The 22,009-nt window shown below is 39.4% G+C and overlaps 1 protein-coding gene across 1 annotated transcript in view; it reads left to right on the plus strand.

The window, feature by feature from the left end:
* BRWD3 (bromodomain and WD repeat domain containing 3) overlaps positions 1-22,009 on the plus strand; it is a 126,983-nt gene that overhangs the window by 61,001 nt on the left and 43,973 nt on the right. Inside the window, exons 17-21 of the mRNA XM_036740187.1 lie at positions 4,558-4,783; positions 6,842-7,009; positions 8,542-8,722; positions 14,757-14,850; positions 16,742-16,891. Of these exons, the coding sequence (XP_036596082.1) occupies positions 4,558-4,783; positions 6,842-7,009; positions 8,542-8,722; positions 14,757-14,850; positions 16,742-16,891 (819 nt within the window). The remainder of the gene's footprint in view (positions 1-4,557; positions 4,784-6,841; positions 7,010-8,541; positions 8,723-14,756; positions 14,851-16,741; positions 16,892-22,009) is intronic.

Below are 22,009 nucleotides of genomic sequence, written 5' to 3' on the forward strand. Positions count from 1 at the left end.
TGGATTCCATATGGTAACTGTGAGTTGCTTATAATATACAAAATGAAGAAGTCACCCCATAAAAATTAATACTCAACTGTAGGGACAATGTATTCATAAAAGTGTATATAAGAATTCTCATGTTGAGGTAACAAAAATCTAATGTATCCTTGTCCCTGTCCTGCATTCTCCGCTTAGCACACAATAATGGTGCTCTTTCTACTGAATTTTCTCTTTGGAGAATGAATTATTTCTTTTACCTGTTTTACCTGTTGTTGAATCTACTTGGGTTTGAATCCTGAGCAAGTCACTTCAACTCTGAGTAACCCAGTTTCCCCATAGAAGGAAACTTCAGAGGTTATATAGTCTAACCTCCTACCCTATGCAGTAAACCCTTTTATAATTAATACTCCCTGATAGTTATCCAAGTTTTCTTTGAACACTTTTGAATACCTGGGAATTTAATACTTTGTGAGGCTATCTGTTCCATTGGTGGAAAGTTCTTCTGTATATGGAGCTTTATTATGGCCCTCTCTGATTTATATCCCTTGATCTTAATCATTCTGGGTCAACAAGAAGGAAGTGACCATTGTCTAGACCAGTGGTGTCAAACTCGGATAAGAAACGGGCTACTTAATGGTACAATGTTAACGTTATCTATGTTGTATCAGATTTTCATGTATTTTATTAAATATTTCTCAATTACATTTTCATCTGTCTCTGCTGTACTCAGATGCTAGTGTTTGATATCCCTGGTCTAGTTCATGAAAAGACAGTAGAAAAAACACTGGATAGGAAGTAAGACAGTGGGAATTCAGGGACAAAAATCAAAACAGTACTGGCTCAGGGAGCTTAAATTCTACTGGGGTTAAAAAAGTACATCTGGATAAGTAAATGCAAAACATGTACAAAGGAAACAAGCATTTATATTAGTGTCTACTGTGTGCCAGACCCTGTGCTAAAGGCTTTACAAATACTGTCTCATTTGTTGCTCACAACAAACCTGGGAAGCAGGTGCTATTATGATCCCCATTTAACAGAGGAAACGGAGGCAAATAAAGTTTCAGTGACTTGCCCAAGGTCCCATGGTTAGTAAGTAATCTGAGGCCTGATTTGAACTCAGGTCTTCCTGACTCCAGGCCCAGCACTCTGCATAGTCACACCTAGCTGCTTCTAGAATTTTCTTAGTACTGACAGTTTGACAGTAACTGACAGTACTGACAGTTCTAGTGTTTGGTATGAAACAGAAATATTTGAAGTGATCTCATCCTTTCAAAAGTAGCCTTAAAAGAAGATGCAAACTGTTCTTAGTCATTTCAAATGATTAGAGTTTTATTAAGTAGAGTCATTTTCCCCTCACTATTATTTGAATTTGAAATTTGTGAATTTGAAAATATGTTCCTCTTTACTCAATCAGTGGAACGTTCTTTCCGGTGAGAGAGAAATGAAGATATATACACACACCTATCACATTTGCTCATTTTAGGACTTCATTTTGTTACTTTTTTTTCAACCATAGATTTTAAAAATTTATGCAAGTATGTGTCTGCTTTATTATATTTCGTGTGTGCTGTATTATCTACTCCATAGTTTTGATTAATCACAAAGTAATGGTGGGGGGATTGGGTGCTAATGAGGGGGGGGGCCACCTGGTAAGGCTTTGTGTAGGAGTTTCAGTGGAGTTGAACTAGGTAGCTAGGAATTCCAAGATGGGGAGGTGAGGAGGAAGAACATTCTGAACGTGAGAAATAATAGCATGTGTGAAGGCACGGAGGGTAGTTATTGGAAGATTGCTTTTGTGAAATTAGTCTGGAAATCAAAGCTAGGGGAACCAATTTTTGAAGGAATTCGTTTCTCTTTTATTCTTCTGGCGCTAGGCAGCCACTAAAGTTTTTAAGGAGGAAAGTGAGCTGGTCAGGCCTGTACATTAAGAATATCCATTTGACAACTGTATGGATGAGTTTCACAAAGGGAAAGACTAGAGACAGAGATATTGATTGAAAAGCAAGAGGTAATTAGAGCCTAAACTACGATGGCTAGATGGCTACAGCAAAAAGGGGATAGATTGGAGAGAATTTTTTGAGTTTGAGTTGACAAGATTTGGCAACTGTTTGAGGAGTGAATCTAAGGCAGGAGTGGGGAACCTGAGGCCTCGAGACCAGTGTGGCCCTCTAGGTCCTCAAGTGCAGACCTTTGACTTAATCCAAACTTCAGAGAACAACCTAGGCTGCAGGTTCCCCACCCTTTGTGTAGGGGAAGGCTTGAAATAATTCTGAGGTTATGTACTTAGGTGATCAGAAACACAGTGATGCCCTTGACAGAAAGAAGGGAAGTTAGAGAATTGTGATTTATAGTGAATAATAGTATCAGATGTCTGTGGGACTTGGAGATGGTCATCTGCGATGAGGTGATAATGAAACCCATGGGAGCTGATAAAGTGACCCAAAGAGAGAAGAGAAGGAGGCCAGGGCAGAATCCTGAGGTACAGATGCATATCCGGGGATAGGTTACAGTTGGTAATCCAGAAAGAAGGCCTAGAAGAATGGGTCAGGTGAGGCCGATAAGAGAACCAGGAAAGAGAGGAAAAGGTGTGGTGGATAATAATTTCAAATGCTGTAAAAAGGTCAACCACAGGTGTGTGAGAAAAGGCCATGAATTTATGAATTAAGAAGTTGTTGGGGCCGGGGATTTCTGTTAAATTTTAGGTCAGAAGTGAGATTGGAAGGGTGGAGGCAATGAGGTGACAGCTTTTTCTAGAAGTTTGTCTGTGGTCCTTTGAGAATGACGGGCTGAAGGGAAGGTCACAGCCTCTCATCTCCCTTTCTTCATCTGCAACATGAGAGGAGGAGGCGGTACTTGATCCCTTCCAGCTTGAAATCCTGTGATCTTGTGAGTGAAGAACCATTGTTCACTCAGTATTACAACCCTACAAATGTTTGAAGAGAACAAACTGTCCTAGCACCTCCCTCAGTCCCCCTGGCCTTCATTCCTCTCTTCTTTGGCTAAACATCCCCAGTCCCTGGTGCCTTGTGGGCCCTTCTCTTTCTGGCTTGCCCTCTGGTTTGTGTCCTCCAATTTAAAGTATGGCCCCAGAAACTGGATATGTTACTATAGATTTCACATAATAAACATGTTAATTATATGTTCCTCTTTGCACATGTGAAAAGTTTTAGATAAAGCTATGCCCTAGGTTTGTGGAAAATAAGTACTCAGAGACAGTTATACCCAGAATCTGGAAGGTATGTTGAGGTACTTAATTTTGTTTTAAATATTAATATTAGCATACTTTATTTTACTGAGACTTATCACTCTTAAAGAATCATTGATAAAGTTCATTTATTCTTAAGTGTTTGAATATAGAAAAAAGTAAAAATTTAAAATATTAGAATAATCTTATTATTCAGTATGATTTTATTTTATCACTTTGGCGATTTGGGAAACAGGTGGTGAAAATAAGGTCTTCAGCATGATCTCCTCCTCATTCTGTCAGTGGTCTGGCCTAGCCTTTCCATTGGCCTAGTTTCCCAATCTTGCTGTTCTCTTTGATCCCTCCCTTACCCTTGTTCCACACAACCAGTTGCTTGCCAAACCTCATCATTTCTTGTAGCTGTCCCCTTCTATCAGTTTGCCAAGCCAGCACCTTAATCCAGGTAATCCTCTACCTGTGTTCTTACACTAGTCTTCTAATCGGTTTCCTGGCCTCTTATATCCAGCCTCCTCCATACATCTGTTAAAGTGATTTTCCTAAAGTGCACGTGTGGCTTCCTTCCCAGGAAACTCCTGTGGCTCCTTTCTCCTTCTAGATTCAAATATGAGTTCCTTTGTTTCTCTTAAGGCCCTTTACTCTGCTTTCAACAAACTGTCTTTCTAACCTTATTAGACATTCATTGCACTCCTTCCTGTACTTTCCAGTGTAGCCAAAATAGTAGTCTTGCTCTTTCTCATCCATAACAGTCCACATTTGTGCCCGATGTCTTGTAGGCTGGAATGTACTCAAACTTCACTTCTGCCTTTTACAATCTGTGTTTGCTTGAAAGCCCTGCTCAGGTGGTATGTTTCCCATGAAGTCTCTTCTAAGTGCCCCCCCCTCCCCTTTTTGGTTTCCTTTCCCCCCCTCCCATTTCCTTTTTGTTTATTTGCTTCTTGCCTCTCAAAAGAGGACATTAGGTCCTTAAAGGTCAGTATTGTTTGATTTTTGGCTTTGTATCAGTGCTTAGTACAGTACCTTTTTATACATAATAGGCACTTAATAGATACTTGTTGATCGAATGGCCAGGCCAGGGATGGGGAGCTTGTGGCCTTGAGGCCACACGTGGCTCTCAAGTGTGACCCTTTGACTGAACTTGACAGAACAAATCATTTTATTAAGAGGAATTGTTCTGTGAAGTTTGGATTCAAAGGGCTGCACTTGAAGACCTAGAGGGCCACACTGTGGCCTCGAGGCCTCAGGTTCCCCACCTCTGGGCCAGGGGTTTTTCAGTGCTGAAATAGAAAACAGGCTTAGTTTGGAATAGAGTTCCAAGAATGTACTAAAGTGCTGCTATATAATGTATTGCTATGTTAATTACTCTCATCAAGGTTCCAGATCAGCTGTTCTTCCATACGGATTATCGACCCCTCATTCGAGATGCTAACAACTATGTATTGGATGAACAGACTCAACAAGCCCCTCATTTAATGCCTCCCCCATTTTTGGTGGATGTGGATGGCAACCCTTATCCTACAGAATTCCAAAGGCTGGTGCCAGGACGGGAACATTGTAAGGATCAACACCTAATACCACAACTGGGATACATTGCTAATGGTATGTTAACTCCTAAATTGTATTCGAAATCCATTATCTTACTAACATGTTCAAAAGTAATGAATCTCCGCCAGTGTTAATGGCGTTGAGTTGTTACTGATCTCGCCTTGATACATTATTGGCATGCTTTACCTTAGCAGAGGAACCTGGTGTGTGGGAGTGGGGGCAGCAGCACAAATATACTTTCCTAAGGTAGGGAAAATATAATGGCTTTCTTACTTCAGAACCTTGACCATAGACTTCTGCTGTCCCCTGCAGCATTTACTGCCAAATATAGTTCAAAATGTTGGCTCTGATTGACAAATCTCTTGTATCATTTTATGGGTTTTATCTTTCCATTAGCCAGACGTCATTACTTAATATAAAAAATAGCTAGCATTTATATAGCACTTTAAAGTTTACAAAGATGATCTCATTTGATCTTCACAATAACCCTGGGAGGTAGGTGCTATTATCCCCATTTTATAGATGAGGAAACTGAGGTGATCAGTGGTTAAGTTGCTTTTCCAGAGTCACACAGTTAGTCAGTGTCTGAGGCCACATGTGAACTTGGGTCATTGTATCAGTGAGGCAATAAACACAACATAAACGATAATCGTGAATATGCCTATGTAGTTCTGTATCACAAGGTATGAGAGACTCTCCACATAGAAGGTAGAAGAAGTAAACCATTTATTCAGACACCAGAGAATCAGATCCCATAACCGAATGCTCAGCTCCCACAGCCAGTTAGCCCACTTTATCATAGCAGCAAGGAGCTTAAAACACCACATCACAGCCTGGAGCCTCTCCATCCCCAACCCTCTCCTACCCTCTGCCGAGGTCTTCCCCAACACAAACTCACAGTACGGCTAAGTCAGCCTGTTCAGTTCTAACAATCACGAGGGAGGCCACTAGCCGCCGCCAGCAGCCATATCGTCCGTCTCCCTCACCATTTTCTGTGACATAAGTTCCTTTTCCTCTCAGCAAGCTCCTCCCACCACACTTGACGTAGGCTTCCTGTGATGGTCACGTGGCCTGTTAATGGGTGGGAAAAATCTTCACATCTAAGTTGTTAATACAGTCATCCTGACTCAAGGTTCAGCACTCTACCCACTGTACCACCTCATTGAAATTTCAGTTTTCTAGGTCTGTAAATTATAAGTAGAGAAAAAGAATTCCTAATCCTCAATCTACAAATGGCTGTTTTGCCTTTGAAGCTTGAGACTGAAAATGATGTTGGAAGGATTTCTGTAGTTTTTCAAGGTGGGAGACGGACATGCAACTTGGGAGAGGAAGATGTTTGCTGAACTCTGTAGCTCCATATCAAAACAAATCAGCCTACTTCCCCCATATTCCAACATCCCATTTCTGGGAGGGAAAAGAAGCTCCTACCATTTACTATTTCTACATCTTAATTTTTGGTATTTCCTAAAAGTAGGATTTCTTTACTGCTTGGTGTTGTTCTTTAGTGTTTGGTATGAAAAGGAAACATTCAAAAGAATTTAATCATGTCTTTCAAAAGTAGTCATAAAATAAATACAAAATAGTCTTAATAATTTCAAATGTTCAGAGTTTTATTAGATTCTTCATTTTCCCTTCACTCTGTCGTTTGCTTGTACAAATAAATTTTCAGATGTGTTCATTTTTACACAATCAATGGAATGTTATTTGGGCAGAGAAAAATGAAGATAACATCACGTTTGCTTGTTTTAGACCTTTTCTAATTTGTTGCATTTTTCAATGGTAGATTTTTAAAAATCACTGCAAATATGGATTTGCTTTGTTACATTTTGTGTGTAATATGTTTCTAGTTTTCGTTAATTAATTCATAGTTCTGATTAATCACCTAAAGGGGACTTTACATATGGTAGCTTGAACTGAGGTTTTAAAAAATTGTATTAACGTTTTCTTTAAGATGAAGTCAAGGACATCACTCCTCAAGAGCAGAGTGTCTGACTTTTTTGTCCTTTCTACCTAACACCGTGCCTGCATCATTTCAGTGGCTTAATAAATGCTTGCTGAATGCTTTTTTTGATGATGTCATGTGTGGGATTTTTTTTTTTTGGTCTAATTAAGGTGATGGTGAAGTGATAGAACAGGTGATTGGCCAACAAAGCACTGATCAAGATGGGAATGTTCTTGATGGAATGATCAGGGAACTGCAGAGAGAACAGGATCTCAGATTGCTTAATGAAGAAGGAAGTTCATTTATTCATGTTAATAGACCATATTCTCTTACTGGAGGTATGTATTTATAGTTATCATGTTGAATTTTTATACTTTTTGCCATTTCATTTGCCTATATAAGGTTAATTATGATTGACAGCATTTGTAAATTTTTAATTATTTCGAAGTTTTTACTATGTTTGAAGCTATTTTGAAATTATTTACTTTGTGAATAGCATTTTTAAGTGTGTGGACAAGGAAAATTAGTATGCCTTTAGATCCCCTAGATTTTAGATTGTAAGCTCCTTGAGGCCAGGGACTGCCTTTCTTTTTTCTATTTGTATCCCCAGCATTTGGCAGTGTGCCTGGCACATAAGAGGCACTTAATAAATGTTTACTGGCTTAAAAATGAGCATAAAATTTTGCCTTTTAAGGTGGTATCAGCAGGATTTTATTACAGTATTTACTTCTTGAAAAACTATCCTCAACCTTAATCTGCAGGACTTTAAAAATCTGCATTTCATGTGTGTCTTCCCTCCTGTTTTAAGGTGCATTTTATTGACTTTGGTATTTGAAACCATGTTTACCAAAGTTGAAATTAAAGAGCATGTAATATACTTTTTAGGATATATAGAGTCAATTATTGTTTATAATGGTTGAAAGTGACAAAATTGCTCTAATGTAGTTATTATGTGTTATATCTTTTCCCTAAAATATGTGAAATATATTTACAGCATAAATGTTGTGTTCATATGAGTACTTCCATACATCCGATGTCAGGAACAATTAGCAAAGTATCATTTTTTTAAAAGTTGTGCTTCTCACTGGAAATGTTGGGAGGATTAATTTTTTTTTGCTGTATTAACATAATATGGATATTATAAAATTTGGATTAGATTCTTGATTTACTACTCCATTAATATTTTAATATTCTTATCTAGGAACCACATTCTTTACTGTGTTGTTCAATGTTAGTAAAAGATATGAAAAGCCAATGGTCGTTGCCATCAAAAAGTTAGTTGTGTTTTTTTCTAACTAGAAGTCATGAAAGAATGCCTGATGACTCATTGAAACTTAGAATTGTAGATTTAGAGAGAGTAGAGACCTTTAAAGTTATCTGGTAGAGAAACTGAGACCCACAAGTGGGTCTCACCAACAGCTGACTTGCCCAAGGTCATATAGGTAGTGCGTAGCAGAGCTGGAGCTTGCATCTAGCTTGTCTTAACTCAAAATCCACCATACTTTCCCACGTATCACACTACCTCTCTTGTGTTAAAGCTTCCAAGAGCAGTGTATCCAGTGAAAAGACTCAAGGGTCAGTGCCCTAAATAATATCTAACTGCAATCAGTCTGAAGTTTTTAGGAGTAGAGATTTCCACTTGCCTAGGCTGTAATAGGTTGTACGCCAGTTAGATAAAAAGATGTAGAGAATCTAATTTGTTGTCATCACTTTTTATTTTATGCATCAGTCTCTTTTCTTTTCTCCATTCTTATACATGGACAGATATACACATCTCACTGACACCATCTTAGAAGCCTACATTTCATTTTCAGTTCTCCTGAACTTTGGGAGCTTTGTAGGAAGAGTGTCACCTTTGCTTGTTTTTCAGCTCTGAGAAGTCCAAATATGGACTTTGGTTCTTCCTCAAATATTGGATTCCGACCCAGTGGTCAGATGGAAAGTGTTCGACAAATGCATAGTTCTTCTCAAAGCCAGGTGACCACTCAGAGGGATTTCATGTCGTGGAGCCGAAGAGTAGTGGTCAATGAACTAAATCCTGGCATTAGTCGGTAAGTTAGCAGTTGGGATCATCTCTTACTTTGTGTTGATTTCATTTTTTTAGGCGTTACGGTTTAATATTTGTTTACATACCATTCCACTTACTCTTTGAGTAAGTATTTTTTTAGAAAGTGAAGTCTAGGTACATGATGAGTCTGACACAAGAAACAATCTAAATAATCCCCAAATGTCATTATGGCCAAATCTTTACCATACCTTTTAATACTAGGTTTCTTTTATAAAGGCATTGATTGCAGGTAAATTGGCCAGAAACGGTATTACATGTATATGTGGAAGAGGGAGCATGGAGAGATGAGGAATCAGGGTATAGGTGATTAATAATTTGAATACTTGACTATGTGAGTAGAGCAGCATTTCACCTTTACCTTATTCCATCTCTTAGTCCCTTAGGCCTTCCCTGGTTCAAGATTACATGCTGGAGTCATGTCCTGATTTGTCTAACACAACCCTAATATAGCCTCCAAAAGCCATATGCAACATTCTATATTGATAGTCCAGTGCTTCTCTATTAAGATGAGAGAAAATGTGTTTCATTTTCTCTTCTCAGGGACCAGGAATTGTGATGGCATTTGGTCTGAGTTCAGCTTCCTTTGATAATATCATTGCCAATGATAATGATAATATCATTGTCATTTACTAAGCATTCATTAAGCACTTACTCTGTATTAGACACTGTACTAAGCCCTATGGAAACAAAAGAAAAAGCACAGTCCCTGCCCTCAAGGAGGAGAGATAACATGGCAACAGCAGTATATATAAGATGCATACAGAGTTAAGTGCATAATATATACTGAGTAAAAAGGAGGCGATCTTATTGGGTAGGCACCAGCAACGTAAGGGACAAGGAAGGTCTCTTGCAAAAGGTGAGATTTGAGCTGAGCCTTGAAGGAAGCCAGAAATTAGAGATGAGGAGGGAGACCTAGTAAAAAGGCCCGAAGTTGGGAGGTGGAATAGTTTGTGTCTTTGAATCATAGAGTTAACGTAATGCAGTATATTTGATCCTGTAGGTAATCGGGAGCTATTAGAGGTTTTTTTCATTGGGAGAGGGGGTGGGGGTGGTATTGCCAGACTTGAACTTTAGGAAGAATACTTTGGCAACTGAGTTGAAGATGGGCTGGAGTGGGAAGGGACTTAAGGCAGGGAGACCAATCAGAAGGCTGTTGCAACAGTCTAGATCTGAGGGGATGAGGGCATTAGGGTAGGGGCTATGTGAGTACAGTGAAAGGGATGTATGGGAGAGAGATTGTGAAGGTAGAAACAACAAGACTTGACAATAGTTTGGATACATGGGGTACGTGTAAATGAGATGAGAAGGACACTGAGGTCACGAGTCTGGATGACTAGGAAGACGGAGGTCCCCTCAACAGTACTAGGGAAGTTGGAGAGAGGATGGTTTTGAGGAAAAAGTTCTGTTTTTGGAGATTTCTGCAGCTAAAGATGTGCAGTAAGCAGTTGGGGAGACCAGAGGTCAGGAGAGAGATTTGGGCTGGAAAAAGAGAGATTTGCGTAAAGATGATAATTGAACCCATGGTTGCTGATGAGATCACTAAACAAGATAGTGTGGAGGGAGAAGAGGACCAAGGACAGAGCCTCGTTTAAAAAAAAACCCAAAACCAGGGTTATTGGGTGTGACTTAGAGAAAGATCCAACAATAGAGACCTGGAAGGAGTGGGCAGATAGATTGGAGGAGAACCAGGAGATAGCCTTGTAATAAAAATAGAAGAGAGATACCCAAGAGAAAAGGATGGTCAACTGTTCGAGACTGCGGAGAGGTCAAGAAGAATGAGGACTAGGGAAAAGATCATTAGATTTGGTAACTAAGGTCTAAACACCAAAGAGAACAAGGAGAACGGAATGTGTTTTGCTTGACTTTATAGGTATAATGGATATTGTAATTCTTGCCTTTTTAATGAGTCAGGGAGGAGATAGAGGGAGGGAGAAAATTTGGGACTGAAAAGAAAAATAAAATTGAAAAAAAAATAGTAACTAAGACATCATTGGTAACTTTAGAGAGAACTGTTTCCATCGAATAATGATATTGGAAACCACATCGTTCAGGGTTTAGAAGGCAGTGAGAAGACAGGACATAGAGGTACCTACTGGAGACACACTCCTTAAGGAGCTTATTATGTGAGAAAGGGAAGAGAAATCAAGAGCCAGAACTAGCAGAGATGGTTGGATCAAGTGAGGATTTTTAAGAGTGTCAGAGACGTGAGCATGTTTGCAGGCAGCAAGGAAAAAGTCAGTAGATTGGAAGATATCGAAGAGATTGGGGAAAAGAGAGGGACAGTATGGTGGAGATGACAACAAGAAGCATTTCTGAAGTGTCTGCTCTGTGCCAGTCTCAGTACTAAATGCTAGGGATACAAATTAAGAAGAAAAGTCCCTGCCTTCAAGAAGTTTACATTCTTGTGAAGGGATACGTGCAAACATCTCTGTCCAAACAAGATATGCACAGAGGTTGGATGCACGTGATCTTTGAGAGAAAGCACTTCTTTTAGAAGGTGAGATTTTATCTGAGACCTGAAGAAAGTGAGGCATGGGGGAAAATCAAGAATTGGGTGATGGAATGTGCTGTTCAAGAAACGAGTCCAAAGTCAGTGGTGTGGACAGTATGTAGAATGGAGTAAGTTGTAAGAAGAGTGCAAAGGTAGGATGAGGCCAGGTTATGAAGGGCTTTAAAAACCATGCAGAACACTTTAGATTTGATCCTTGGGATGGAATGACATCAAGGATGCATATAAAGGGGTTACCTTGGCAAAGATAAGGGCTGTTCCTTCATGTGAGATAGGAGCAAATCCCACATGAGATAGTGTAGGATAATATCTGAGATGGGTCAGATGAGGAGGGGAGAAGAGGGAGCTCTTGGAAAAAGGCTTCCTTTCTTTCAGGGCAGTATGAAGCATAGTCCTCAGCTAGGGGAAAGAGGGAGGGTCTGGCTATTTGTGCAAGAATAATAAGGTTTGGAATAGCTACTGTGGTGAGTGGGATGGTGAATCAAAAAGGAGTGAAAGGATTGCATTGCTTTTATGAGGACTCAGTTGAGATTGTGTAACATAAATCTGTATTGGACCCAAGTCAGAATAGTCTTTTGATTTAGCTGTAATTCCAGCAGCACATAAATTGGAGGGAGGTAACAGAGGGTAGGAGCATCCCAAGGTTTGAGTTGGGCAAGTCCTGATTGGTGATTGGCTATTGGGGCAGGTTCCAAACTGGTTCACCAGGGGAACAAGATAAGGAAGCAAGAGTATTGGCTAGTGCAGGAGTAATGGCCTGGGAAAGAACTGAGGGGTGGAGGCATTGGAGGGCATGGTGAAGATGAAGAACGGGCTTAGGGGTTGTAAGGGAACAAGGAAAGCTGAAATGCTGAAAGACTATAATCTGATAAATAAGGGGAATTTTGGAGTATGTGAACATGCAAGAAGAATATTTGTGGGTAATCATTCCCCAGTTGATAAATGGTCGAAAGATATGAACAGGCAGTTTTCAGAGGAAGAAATTAAAGCTATCTATAGTCATATGAAAAAATGCTCTAAATCTCTATTAATTAGAGAAATGCAAATCAAAACAACTCTGAGGTACCACATCACACCTATCAGATTGGCTAACATGACAAAACAGGAAAATGATAAATGTTGGAGAAGATGTGGTAAAGTTGGAACACTAATTCATTGTTGGTGGAGTTGTGAGCTGGTCCAACCATTCTGGAGAGCCAATTTGGAACTATGCCCAAAGGGCTATAAAAATGTGCATACCCTTTGACCCAGCAATACCACTTCTAGGGCTGTATCCCAAAGAGATCATAAAAATGGGAAAAGGACCCACATGTACAAAAATATTTATAGCAGCTCTTTTTGTGGTGGCCAAGAACTGGAAATTGAGGGGATGCCCATCAACTGGGGAATGGCTGAACAAGTTGTGGTATATGAAGGTAATGGAATACTATTGTGCTATAAGAAATGATGAGCAGGCAGACTTCAGAAAAACCTGGAAAGACTTATATGAACTGATGCTGAGTGAAGTGAGCAGAACCAGGAGAACATTGTACACAGTAACAGCCACAGTGTGTGAGGACCGGCTTTGTTAGACTTAGCTCTTCTCAGCAATGCAAGGACCTAAAACAATTCCAAAGGACTCATCGTGGAAAATGCCATCCACATATAGAGAAAGAACTATGGAGTCTGAATGCAGAGCGAAGCGACTGTTTTTTTGTTCTGTTTTGTTTTTTTCTTTCTCATGGTTTTTCCCATTCTAATTCTTCTATACAACATGATATGTTTAATAGGAATGTATATGTAGAGCCTATGTCAGATTGCAGGAGGGAAGGGAGGGGGAGAAAATTTAAAACTTAAGGAAGTGAACGTTGAAAACTAATAATAAAGAAACTTTAAATAAAAGAATATTTGTGGGTAATGGCATGATGTAAGGATATGACCATGTCTAAAGCTGAGGTAGAGCAGAGAGAGTCATGAGAACAGAAATTGAGGAACCTTGAGGTTAGAGGTTTCTGAGGGACTTCAAGTGTGAATGTTGAGGTCCCTTGGGAGGAGTTAGGTGGGGAGAAAGACAGACTGTGAATAAATATTGAACTCACTGAGGAAGCGAAGAACGTCTTGAAGCTTGATAGTTGGCAGCTATCAGAATTTGGATTGGTTGGGAAATTTTAATTGAATGAATCTCAGAGGAAGACAAGTTACTGAGAGGTGGTAGAAGATCTGGAAATGAAGCAAAGACTATCGTGCCTTCCTCACCATGACCAGTGGATGATTAAGTCAGTAAGTGAGAATGCCGTGTCATGAAAAGGGCGTATCTAAGAGCCAGAAAATGGAATGAGCCAAAAAGGAAAGGTTTAAGATGAAAGCAGCTTTGTTAACTATGGAGCGAGCATTCCAAAACACACAATGGAATGGCCAGGCATATGTGGAATGGGATGTTTGGGTTGGGGAGAATTGGGAATAAGTCAGTGGGCAGTAGAGTTCAAAATCACTGAGATGAGAAGGATAGGAGTATGGTGAGAGTGTACTGTTCATTGAGAAATGAGACCAGACAGAGCATCCCGAGCCAGAGAGCTGTCCATTGAAGATGGCAGATGATTGGACTGTTTGTGGGCCTCCTTCCAGGCTTACCACGGTCTATTGGGTGCTGTTAAGTCCTTGTCTCATGGGAGGCAATAGGCGTAGTTAGAGTTACAGCCTGAGGGAGCTTGGAGAGGAGGCAGGAGCGGGGTAATTCTGCATGGGTCTAATTTGAGAAAGGCCTCTTGAGCCCTGGTTTAGGCTCAGGAAACCCAGGGCTTAGATCTGGGCTAATAATTGGGTGCCTTGGGAAGTCTCAGTAGTGAAGACATCATAGACCTATAGCCTGGTTCCACAGCTGACCTGGCACTTCCTAGGAAGTTTCTAAAGTGAAGAGACCACAAACAGGACCTGTACAATCTTGTTGAAGTTGTCCCTTCCACTGTAGCTCTTATTTGCTAGAGTTGTCACCATTGATGACTCACTCACTAAGTATATAGTTCTTCTGGTTCTGTTTTCTTGCCTCTGTATCAGTACATATATGTCTTTATCTTGACATACTTCTCTGAATTCATTATATCGGTTATTTCTTCACAGTATGAAAATAATTACGTTCCTATAACACAATTCGGCCAGTCGTTACTTAATTGAAGACCACCTACTTTGTTTCTGTTTTATCGCAATTACATTAATTGTGTTCAATCCAAATTGAATATTTTGGTACATATGGGACCTTTCTTTTTCATTGATCTTCCTGGGATATATGCCCAGAAGTTATATCTTTGGGTAAGAAAGGTCTAAACAGCTTAGCGTTTTTTTCTCCCTTAAAGTCAATGTGTCTTTTATAACTGGCTAGAGCAGGTCATAGCTACACCTACCACTTATTAGTGTGTCTCTCTTCCCACCACCTGCCAAAGATTGTTTCTGTTGTTTATTTCCAATACCAATATAAGCATGCATTTTGGTGAATTTGAGTTAATTATTTTGACCTTTGATTTATTTCTGTTAGGGTACAAGAAGAGTGCCGAGCTACAAAAGGTGAAAGAGAAATTAATCTTTATACTTTGGAAAAGAAAAGAAAGCCATCTCATACCATCCAGAGAGTAAGTATTTGTTGATGGTGATTTTTAATATTTACTGTATTTGCAAATAGCCAGTGCTTGAGATAGCTCTTTGTACATTGGGCTTTTTTGTTATTATTTTGTATGGGGCATAGGGATATTTGTACTGCAGCAATTTTCTCATTGTTCTCACAGCGCTAATGATTCTTTTTATTTGGCCCTGGTTATACAGTTGCAGTGTACAGTTATGCTCCCATTACTTTATTATGTTTCTCAAATTGGCTATGCTCTACCAGCATCACGGCCATGTCTCGCTTAATAAATTTCTTTTGAATTGAATTGTATTAAAAGGTGATTGTAGTCATTGGTAAGCCTTGAATTGGGAGTCGTGCACCTTCCTCATTCCACCAGTAGGAATGGGCAGCCCATGAGCAGCCAGATGCTATCCTGGAAACCTTGGGATGACTAGAATGGGAGAAGGAGTAGCCATATTGAATCCCTAATAGAAGTTTTCAAACACCAAATTTCTAGGCACTCCTTTGCTCGGTTGTTTAAGGCCGTTTTAGGTAACTTAAATAACTTTAATCCTGATATTCCTAGGTCATTTTAATGTTTGCATGTTCATTATTTTTCTTTGTTTAGGTTATTGTTTTAACATCTGTATTTGGTACTGTAATTTTTGTAGAGATAGAATTTGTGCTGTTGAATTATTTTCATAGGAATTTTAAGTACTGCTCCCAGTCAATCTCTTTTCCTTCTAATCCAGTCTGTTATAGGACAGAATGACCTAAAAAAGAGATATGCAATCTTGGAAGATTTTTGTTCCCATTGCAAATGGGACATTTTTTTGAGCATAAGAATAATACCAAGTGTTTGCTTAGCAACAAAGCCACTTCAAAATTTCCCTTGTTATTGATTTACAAGACTTTTTATCATGCTTTTGAAAAATAGTAATTTAAAGTTGAAAGTAGCAGAAACTTTCATGGTACTTCCATGATTGAGTGTAAAAAGTATGGTCTCTGAATTGAGAAGACCCGGAATCAAATCTTTTTACATTTAGTTCCTGTGTGACATTGGACAAGTGACTGAACATCCCTGGGCCTAAGTTTCCTCAAGAGTAAAATGAGTATTTTGGATTAGATGGCCTTTAAGGTCCCTTCTACTCCAGATCTTATAGCTCATCTACTAAATGTATATTATGTTCAACCTTTGATTCATCACTCTTGTATCATCCGTAGATACCTAACGTGTATCTTGCAAACTTCCTTCTGGAATAGAACTTTGAGAATTAAGTCCAACCTTGGTTGGTGTGAGGCAATGTACCTCAAGTCAATTGGTGTCTTAATGTCTGGGTTAGACCACATTCAAAGCCAATTGACAAATGGTTTGTGATTAGTCTGTATTGTTAAACCATCTTCCCTCCATTTGCATGTGCAATTTAGAATTAACTGTAACATTCTTTATTAGTCCTTTGTTGATTATAAAAATTATGGACTGATATTTCATATCAAAGATAATTTTATGGTCTATTTGATGTATTTATATCCTGCTTTTTAAGTGGGAGCACTGAAAATTTTTAAACCACTACAAATGCCTACTTTCTTTTGAAAGTTATTTTTCTTTGGAAATTTTTAAAATCTCCAGCCTTGTTTCAATCATTTCTTCACGCTTAATCAGCACAATTAATTCTTACAACCGGCTGTTCGGTGTTTCCTTTAATTTGATCATGAGGTCTTAGAAACAAGAAAGCTTCAAGATTAAAATGACTATGCATCAGAATCTTAAGTTCATCTTAAGCATTTTCTTTTGTTTTGTATTTTCTTATATAAAATGTTTTCATTATCTAATTGCTTGAGTTTGTGGATGTATCCATGCAATATTTATGAGATTCAAATCTTGTTTTTTTAATCTCCTCTCCACTTCTTTACTAAAGAGTGATTTTCAACCTGGTAGTGGACGATCTTTACGAAGAATACAGCGCAAGCGCCAACATGCTTACCAAACACGCTCCACCATAGAACATAATCCACAAGTACCAAGTCAAAATGCAGTTGCCCAAGAAGAATCAGAAAGCTCTTCAGAGGTTAGACATCTGATGTTCTTTTTCTAATGGTGCATATTAAATTTACATGTTTTCAAAGTGTTTGCATCTTGAGAGCCATTTATTTCCTATTTCATTCAGTCATTTTCTTCCCCCAAAGGCATTTTTTTTCCCCAAAATGTAACATTTCTTAGCTTTCAGCCTTAATTCACGCCTTGGTCTACCAGCAGTGGCCTGCTAATTGTTCTCCCTGCCTCATGTCTCTTCCCTCTGCAGGCCATTTTTGACCTTGTCATTCCCTCACTCTGTAAACTCCAGGGGCTCCCTGTTACCACTAGAATCAAATATGAACTCCTTTGTTTGGAATTTAAAGTCCTTCCCAGCCTGACCCCCAGGACCCCAGCCTACTTTTCCAGTCTAATTTTATATTGCCATCCCTTTTCATTCTTTGCGGTCTTGCCATACTGGCCTCCTGAATCCTCAGGCATGCTCCATCTCCTGTCGCCTTTCAGTTGCACTGATTATCCCTTATTCCTTGAATGTACTCCCTTTTCACCTCTGCTGCTTGGAATCCTGGATTTCCTTCAAAATTCAGTTCGAGTGCTGCCTACCTGTTACCTGTCCTGATCGCTCCTCCATTCCCCATCTCCCCAATTTTGTTAGCACCTTCACTTCCAAGTTTCCTCATACTGATTTTGTGTTTTCTTGAGGGCAGGTGTCATTACTTTGCCATCTGTGTATCACCAGGTAGGTTCTAACACAGTGGCTGACTCAGATATTTAATAAATATTTCTCGATCGATTGGCTGTTTGAAACAGAGAGAAAGCAGTCATAGCACTGTGGAGGTGGGGGCTGGAGAAGGGAGGGAGGAGAGAGACAGAGATTTTGAGGCCTGAGTTCTGGTTTCACCTGCATCAGTTTCAAGCTTTGTGACCTTGAGCCAAATGACTTTGCATGAGGTAGTTGAAAGCAAAGACTATATAAGGAAATAACAGAAGTACCTGATGAGTTCAATAGGACTGTGACTAAGCCAGCAGACACCGTACAAATTACCTCCCAGCATACTGAAAGAACTGGGGAATAGGATTACTGAGCACCACAGCTATGAGCATGGAGAACTTGAGAGATTTGTTGCTGATATGCAAACCAGGTAAGATTATAAAGTATTCAGATTATAGACCTAATAGACTTTAGTTACTGATAATATCCTAGCTTCTACTACTAATAGGATGATAAGTATTACCTTATGATACTGAGCAAGAGTGATTTTTCTGTCATACATAGTTTCCTGATAATTTAAGTGAGTTACCTATACTTAGGAAATCTCTGGTCTAGGTTTAGTTGTCATTTCTTACTAACCCCAAATCTCCCTCCTGCCTCAAAAAGGAAAGGGGTAGTACATAAACATTTAGAAAAGGAGTCAGTTGGGGCAGCTAGGTTGCGCAGTGAGTAGAGCACCGGCCCTGGAGTCAGGAGGACCTGAGTTCAAATTCAGCCTCAGGCACTTGACACACTTATTAGCTGTGTGATCTCGGGCAAGTCACTTAACCCCAATTGCCCTGCCAAAAAACAAAACAAAACCAAAAAAAAAAGAAAAGGAGTCAGTTTCAGTCGTGTCTGACTCCTTTGTGAGCTCATTTGGGGTTTTCTTGGCAAAGGTCCTAGAGTGGTTTGTCATTTCTTTCTTTGGATCATTTTCCAGATGAGGAAACTGAGGCAAACAGCTAGTGTCTGAGGTTGATTTGAACTTAGAAAGTTGAGTCTTGATTCCAGGCCCAGCACTCTATTCACTGCAGCGCCGCCTAGCGGCTAAGAAAAGGAAGGCTTGATAATAAAGGTTCAGAATGAGGGTTTTTAAAAGCCTTTACTTAGCATTCCTGTGAGGAAAAAGGCAGTGGTGGTGAGCTATAGTTAGATACTGTTAGAGAGTTGGGGGCAAGCCCTCAGTGATGAGCTGGATTGTCCCTTTTGGTTCTTCAAAGCTGATGAGATTGAAGCTCTGGCCTGGCTTAGAGCTGAGCAAGGAGATGACAATGAAGCAATCTAGCAAGGGGGTAGCTGGGGGTCCAGAGCTACTGTTAGAGATGAGGCAATGGTGGTGTCCTGGACTATGTGCCTTCTTATTTCTTTGACAATAGGAACAGATTGAAAATATGAAAAGTGGAGAATAGAGTCACTTTAGTAAAAGAAAGAATGTTCATCCCAAGGTAACTGCTCCCTAAATTCGGATCAGACAAGCAAAAGCTCTTAGGCATGTGGCTTTACAACGGATACTTTGCAAAGCAGTTTGACTTAAATAAGGTGCAGAAATACAGGACGGAATAGAGATCACTGGATTCAGAGGATCTGGATTGGAATCCTGGTCCTGCCCCTAACTAGCTCTTTGATCTTGGGCAAGTCACTTTACTGTTCTTGGCCTTTGTGTCTTCCTTTTTCAAATGGTCACTCCATGAGCATCTTCTTAACCTCTTGCGCTTGGTGTAGTTTGTGGTACGTTCCTCATGTGTTAAGAATTCCTAGTTACAGCTTTGGTAAGAAAGATCTTAAGGTAGAGAGTATTAAAAGGAGGGCTTCACAGGTGGTGAGAGGCCTTGCAACTGACATGAGGCCAGGTTGAAGCACTAGACATAGATACTGAGCCTGGGTGACCAGATGTTATGATAGATACTGTTAATATTTGGAGAGATTTTAAAAAGGATTAAATTTATTCTGTGTGATCCTTGAGGAGTAGTGGGTAGGAGTTAGAATACATTCAAGGCATATTTGAGCTCAGAGTAAGGAAAAAACTGCTTAATGATATATGCCAAAGCAACGCCTACCCATTGGCTGTGTGTACAGGTATTGGTTGGATTCTGTGGTCTCTGGGGGCCTTTCTACCACTGAGATTCTATGATTGTGTCCCTTTTCCCTTCTGGAGAGGCCATGTTATAGACCAGAGTTTTTGTATTCGTTGTGTTCCTTCAGCCTGCTTTATTATCACTGAGTTGTTTCATATGTTGCCAAAATGCTTCCAAAATTATTTATTTGTGACAATTATTAAGAATATTCATAGTCAATGATAGGAAGAAACTGAAATGCAAATGGTGTTAATGAGTTATGTGAAATGTATACAATATGCATATTTTCTCTTATTTGCATTTTTGTCTGGTAGATCCTTTACTGCTGAGTAAAAGTCATATGTAGAATGATACAGCGGAGGATAGGATAAATCCAAACAGCTTTTTGTAAGTGACTCAACATTCTCTGGGAATGAGGACGTAAGACCGGAGTCGTAGCGTGAGCATATTAGAGGAGAAACGAAGGTGACACTTTTAATAACTGTGGGTAGTTCCTGACCAAAGGATAGTGATGTTTACAAAGCTAAAATGTAGATGGTGTGTTACATAAAATGCAAAAGCATCAGTGCAATTAGAAGGGGAACAACAAACTGGGAAATGATCTTTGCAGCAAATTTTTCTAGTAAGGGTCTGATGTCCAAAGTAGGGAATTGATACAAATATATTAGTAGAAGATCCATAGTCAAAGGATATGCAAGCTATCAACATCATATGAAAATATAAGGTAATGGGGAAACAGCATGACAATTTTCTTTCTTCCTCCTTCGCCTTACTCTCCCATTTCTTTTCGCTTATGCTTTAACTCTGACTTTTTTCTCAAGCTTACTCTTCAACTTCATTCATTTATCCTTTTTTAGTGTTCTGTTGATGATTCTCTCCTCACTGTCACTTCCCAATGCCCCCAACTCTTTCCTCTTCCTCAACATACTTTAAACAAAGGACAGCCAAGCAAAACCAAGGAACACACTCGCCATATCTGATGGCGTGTCATGCCACACCTATAAGCCTGCACTCTTCCATAGGACTTATTGGTCCTCGGAAGTTTTCAGTTACTGTTTTAAAATGCTATACTTCCTCCACATTATTGTGATCATTGCTTCACTCGGTTTACAAGATTCACCTTCCCCATCTCGAGAAATCTTGATATTTGAAAATGTTTCATTTAGTGTAATAACTGGGTATGTATTGATTAGACACCCACTTATTTTTAAAATAATGATTTTTGGATTTAAGAACAAGTATCTTTGGGCTTAGGCTTAAGAGGTATACTTCAGATTTAAAATATTGAAAATTACATCATATGACAGTTGCTATTGAAATTAGAACTTGTGCTTAGCTATAAGCATGTACTAAATCCAGTCATAATGATGCATAAAAGAAATTTTATAAATATTGAATTGGAATGTTGTGGAGTTTTCTTGGGACCCAAGTTGTTCACTGTTTGGTTATACAGTCTTTTCTGTTATCAAGTTATATGTGTTCCCCCAAATCACCAAGCTATACAAAATCGAGCAATTCATAACCACAGGGCTTATGGGAAATATGGAATTGGGGCCACAACACTCAGAACCTTGGTCAGTGGAACTTTAAAAAAGAAACCTAATAAAAATGGTAGCACAGTTTGATACATGTTAAATGGTTAAGAACTGTATAAATACTACACTAAATATTGGTGACACCCATTGTCTTTGGATGCTGCTCAGCCTGCCCCCTAATTCCCACAGGAGCGAAGATGGCAAAATCTTTAGCTACTGGGGGATTCAGGATTCAGGACTGAAGGGGGAGGGGTATGAACCAACTTTCCTTGGCCCATAGTTCCTGCTGCAACAGAAGATATACGATAAATATGGCACTGTCTCATTCCTCTCCCAGGCTGCACTCCAGGCTTTCTCTATCATGTCCACCCAAGCCAGGTTGCTTGTCTTGCAAATGTGGGCTAACTTTTGACATTTTATCAACTTCAACCAATTTTGGAAACCAGATGTTCATGTTGAAAGTGACTGACTTGGGAATGCCAAATTAAAAATCTGTAGAGAAATGCAAGGTGCACAGAGCTGCCTACAATTGTGAATAATCAGGATTGATTATCTCCCAATCTCTGAATTATCTCCCTATAAAAAAGGTATCAGGACAAGGCACTGAGGGCACATTCTCCAGTCACCTCCAAATACCTGTCTATGTAGGAGAATAACTCCTATCCTATTTATTTATTTCAGTGGAAGCAAGAACACAAGAATTTTGATAAAGTAAGAATTAAAGTCGTATATGTGTGATACTTTAAGAAAGATCTAATTAAAGGGACACTAAAGATTTTGTCCCAGTA

Source organism: Trichosurus vulpecula, chromosome X, assembly GCF_011100635.1.
Source record: "Trichosurus vulpecula isolate mTriVul1 chromosome X, mTriVul1.pri, whole genome shotgun sequence".
NCBI classification, from domain to species: Eukaryota; Metazoa; Chordata; class Mammalia; order Diprotodontia; family Phalangeridae; genus Trichosurus; species Trichosurus vulpecula.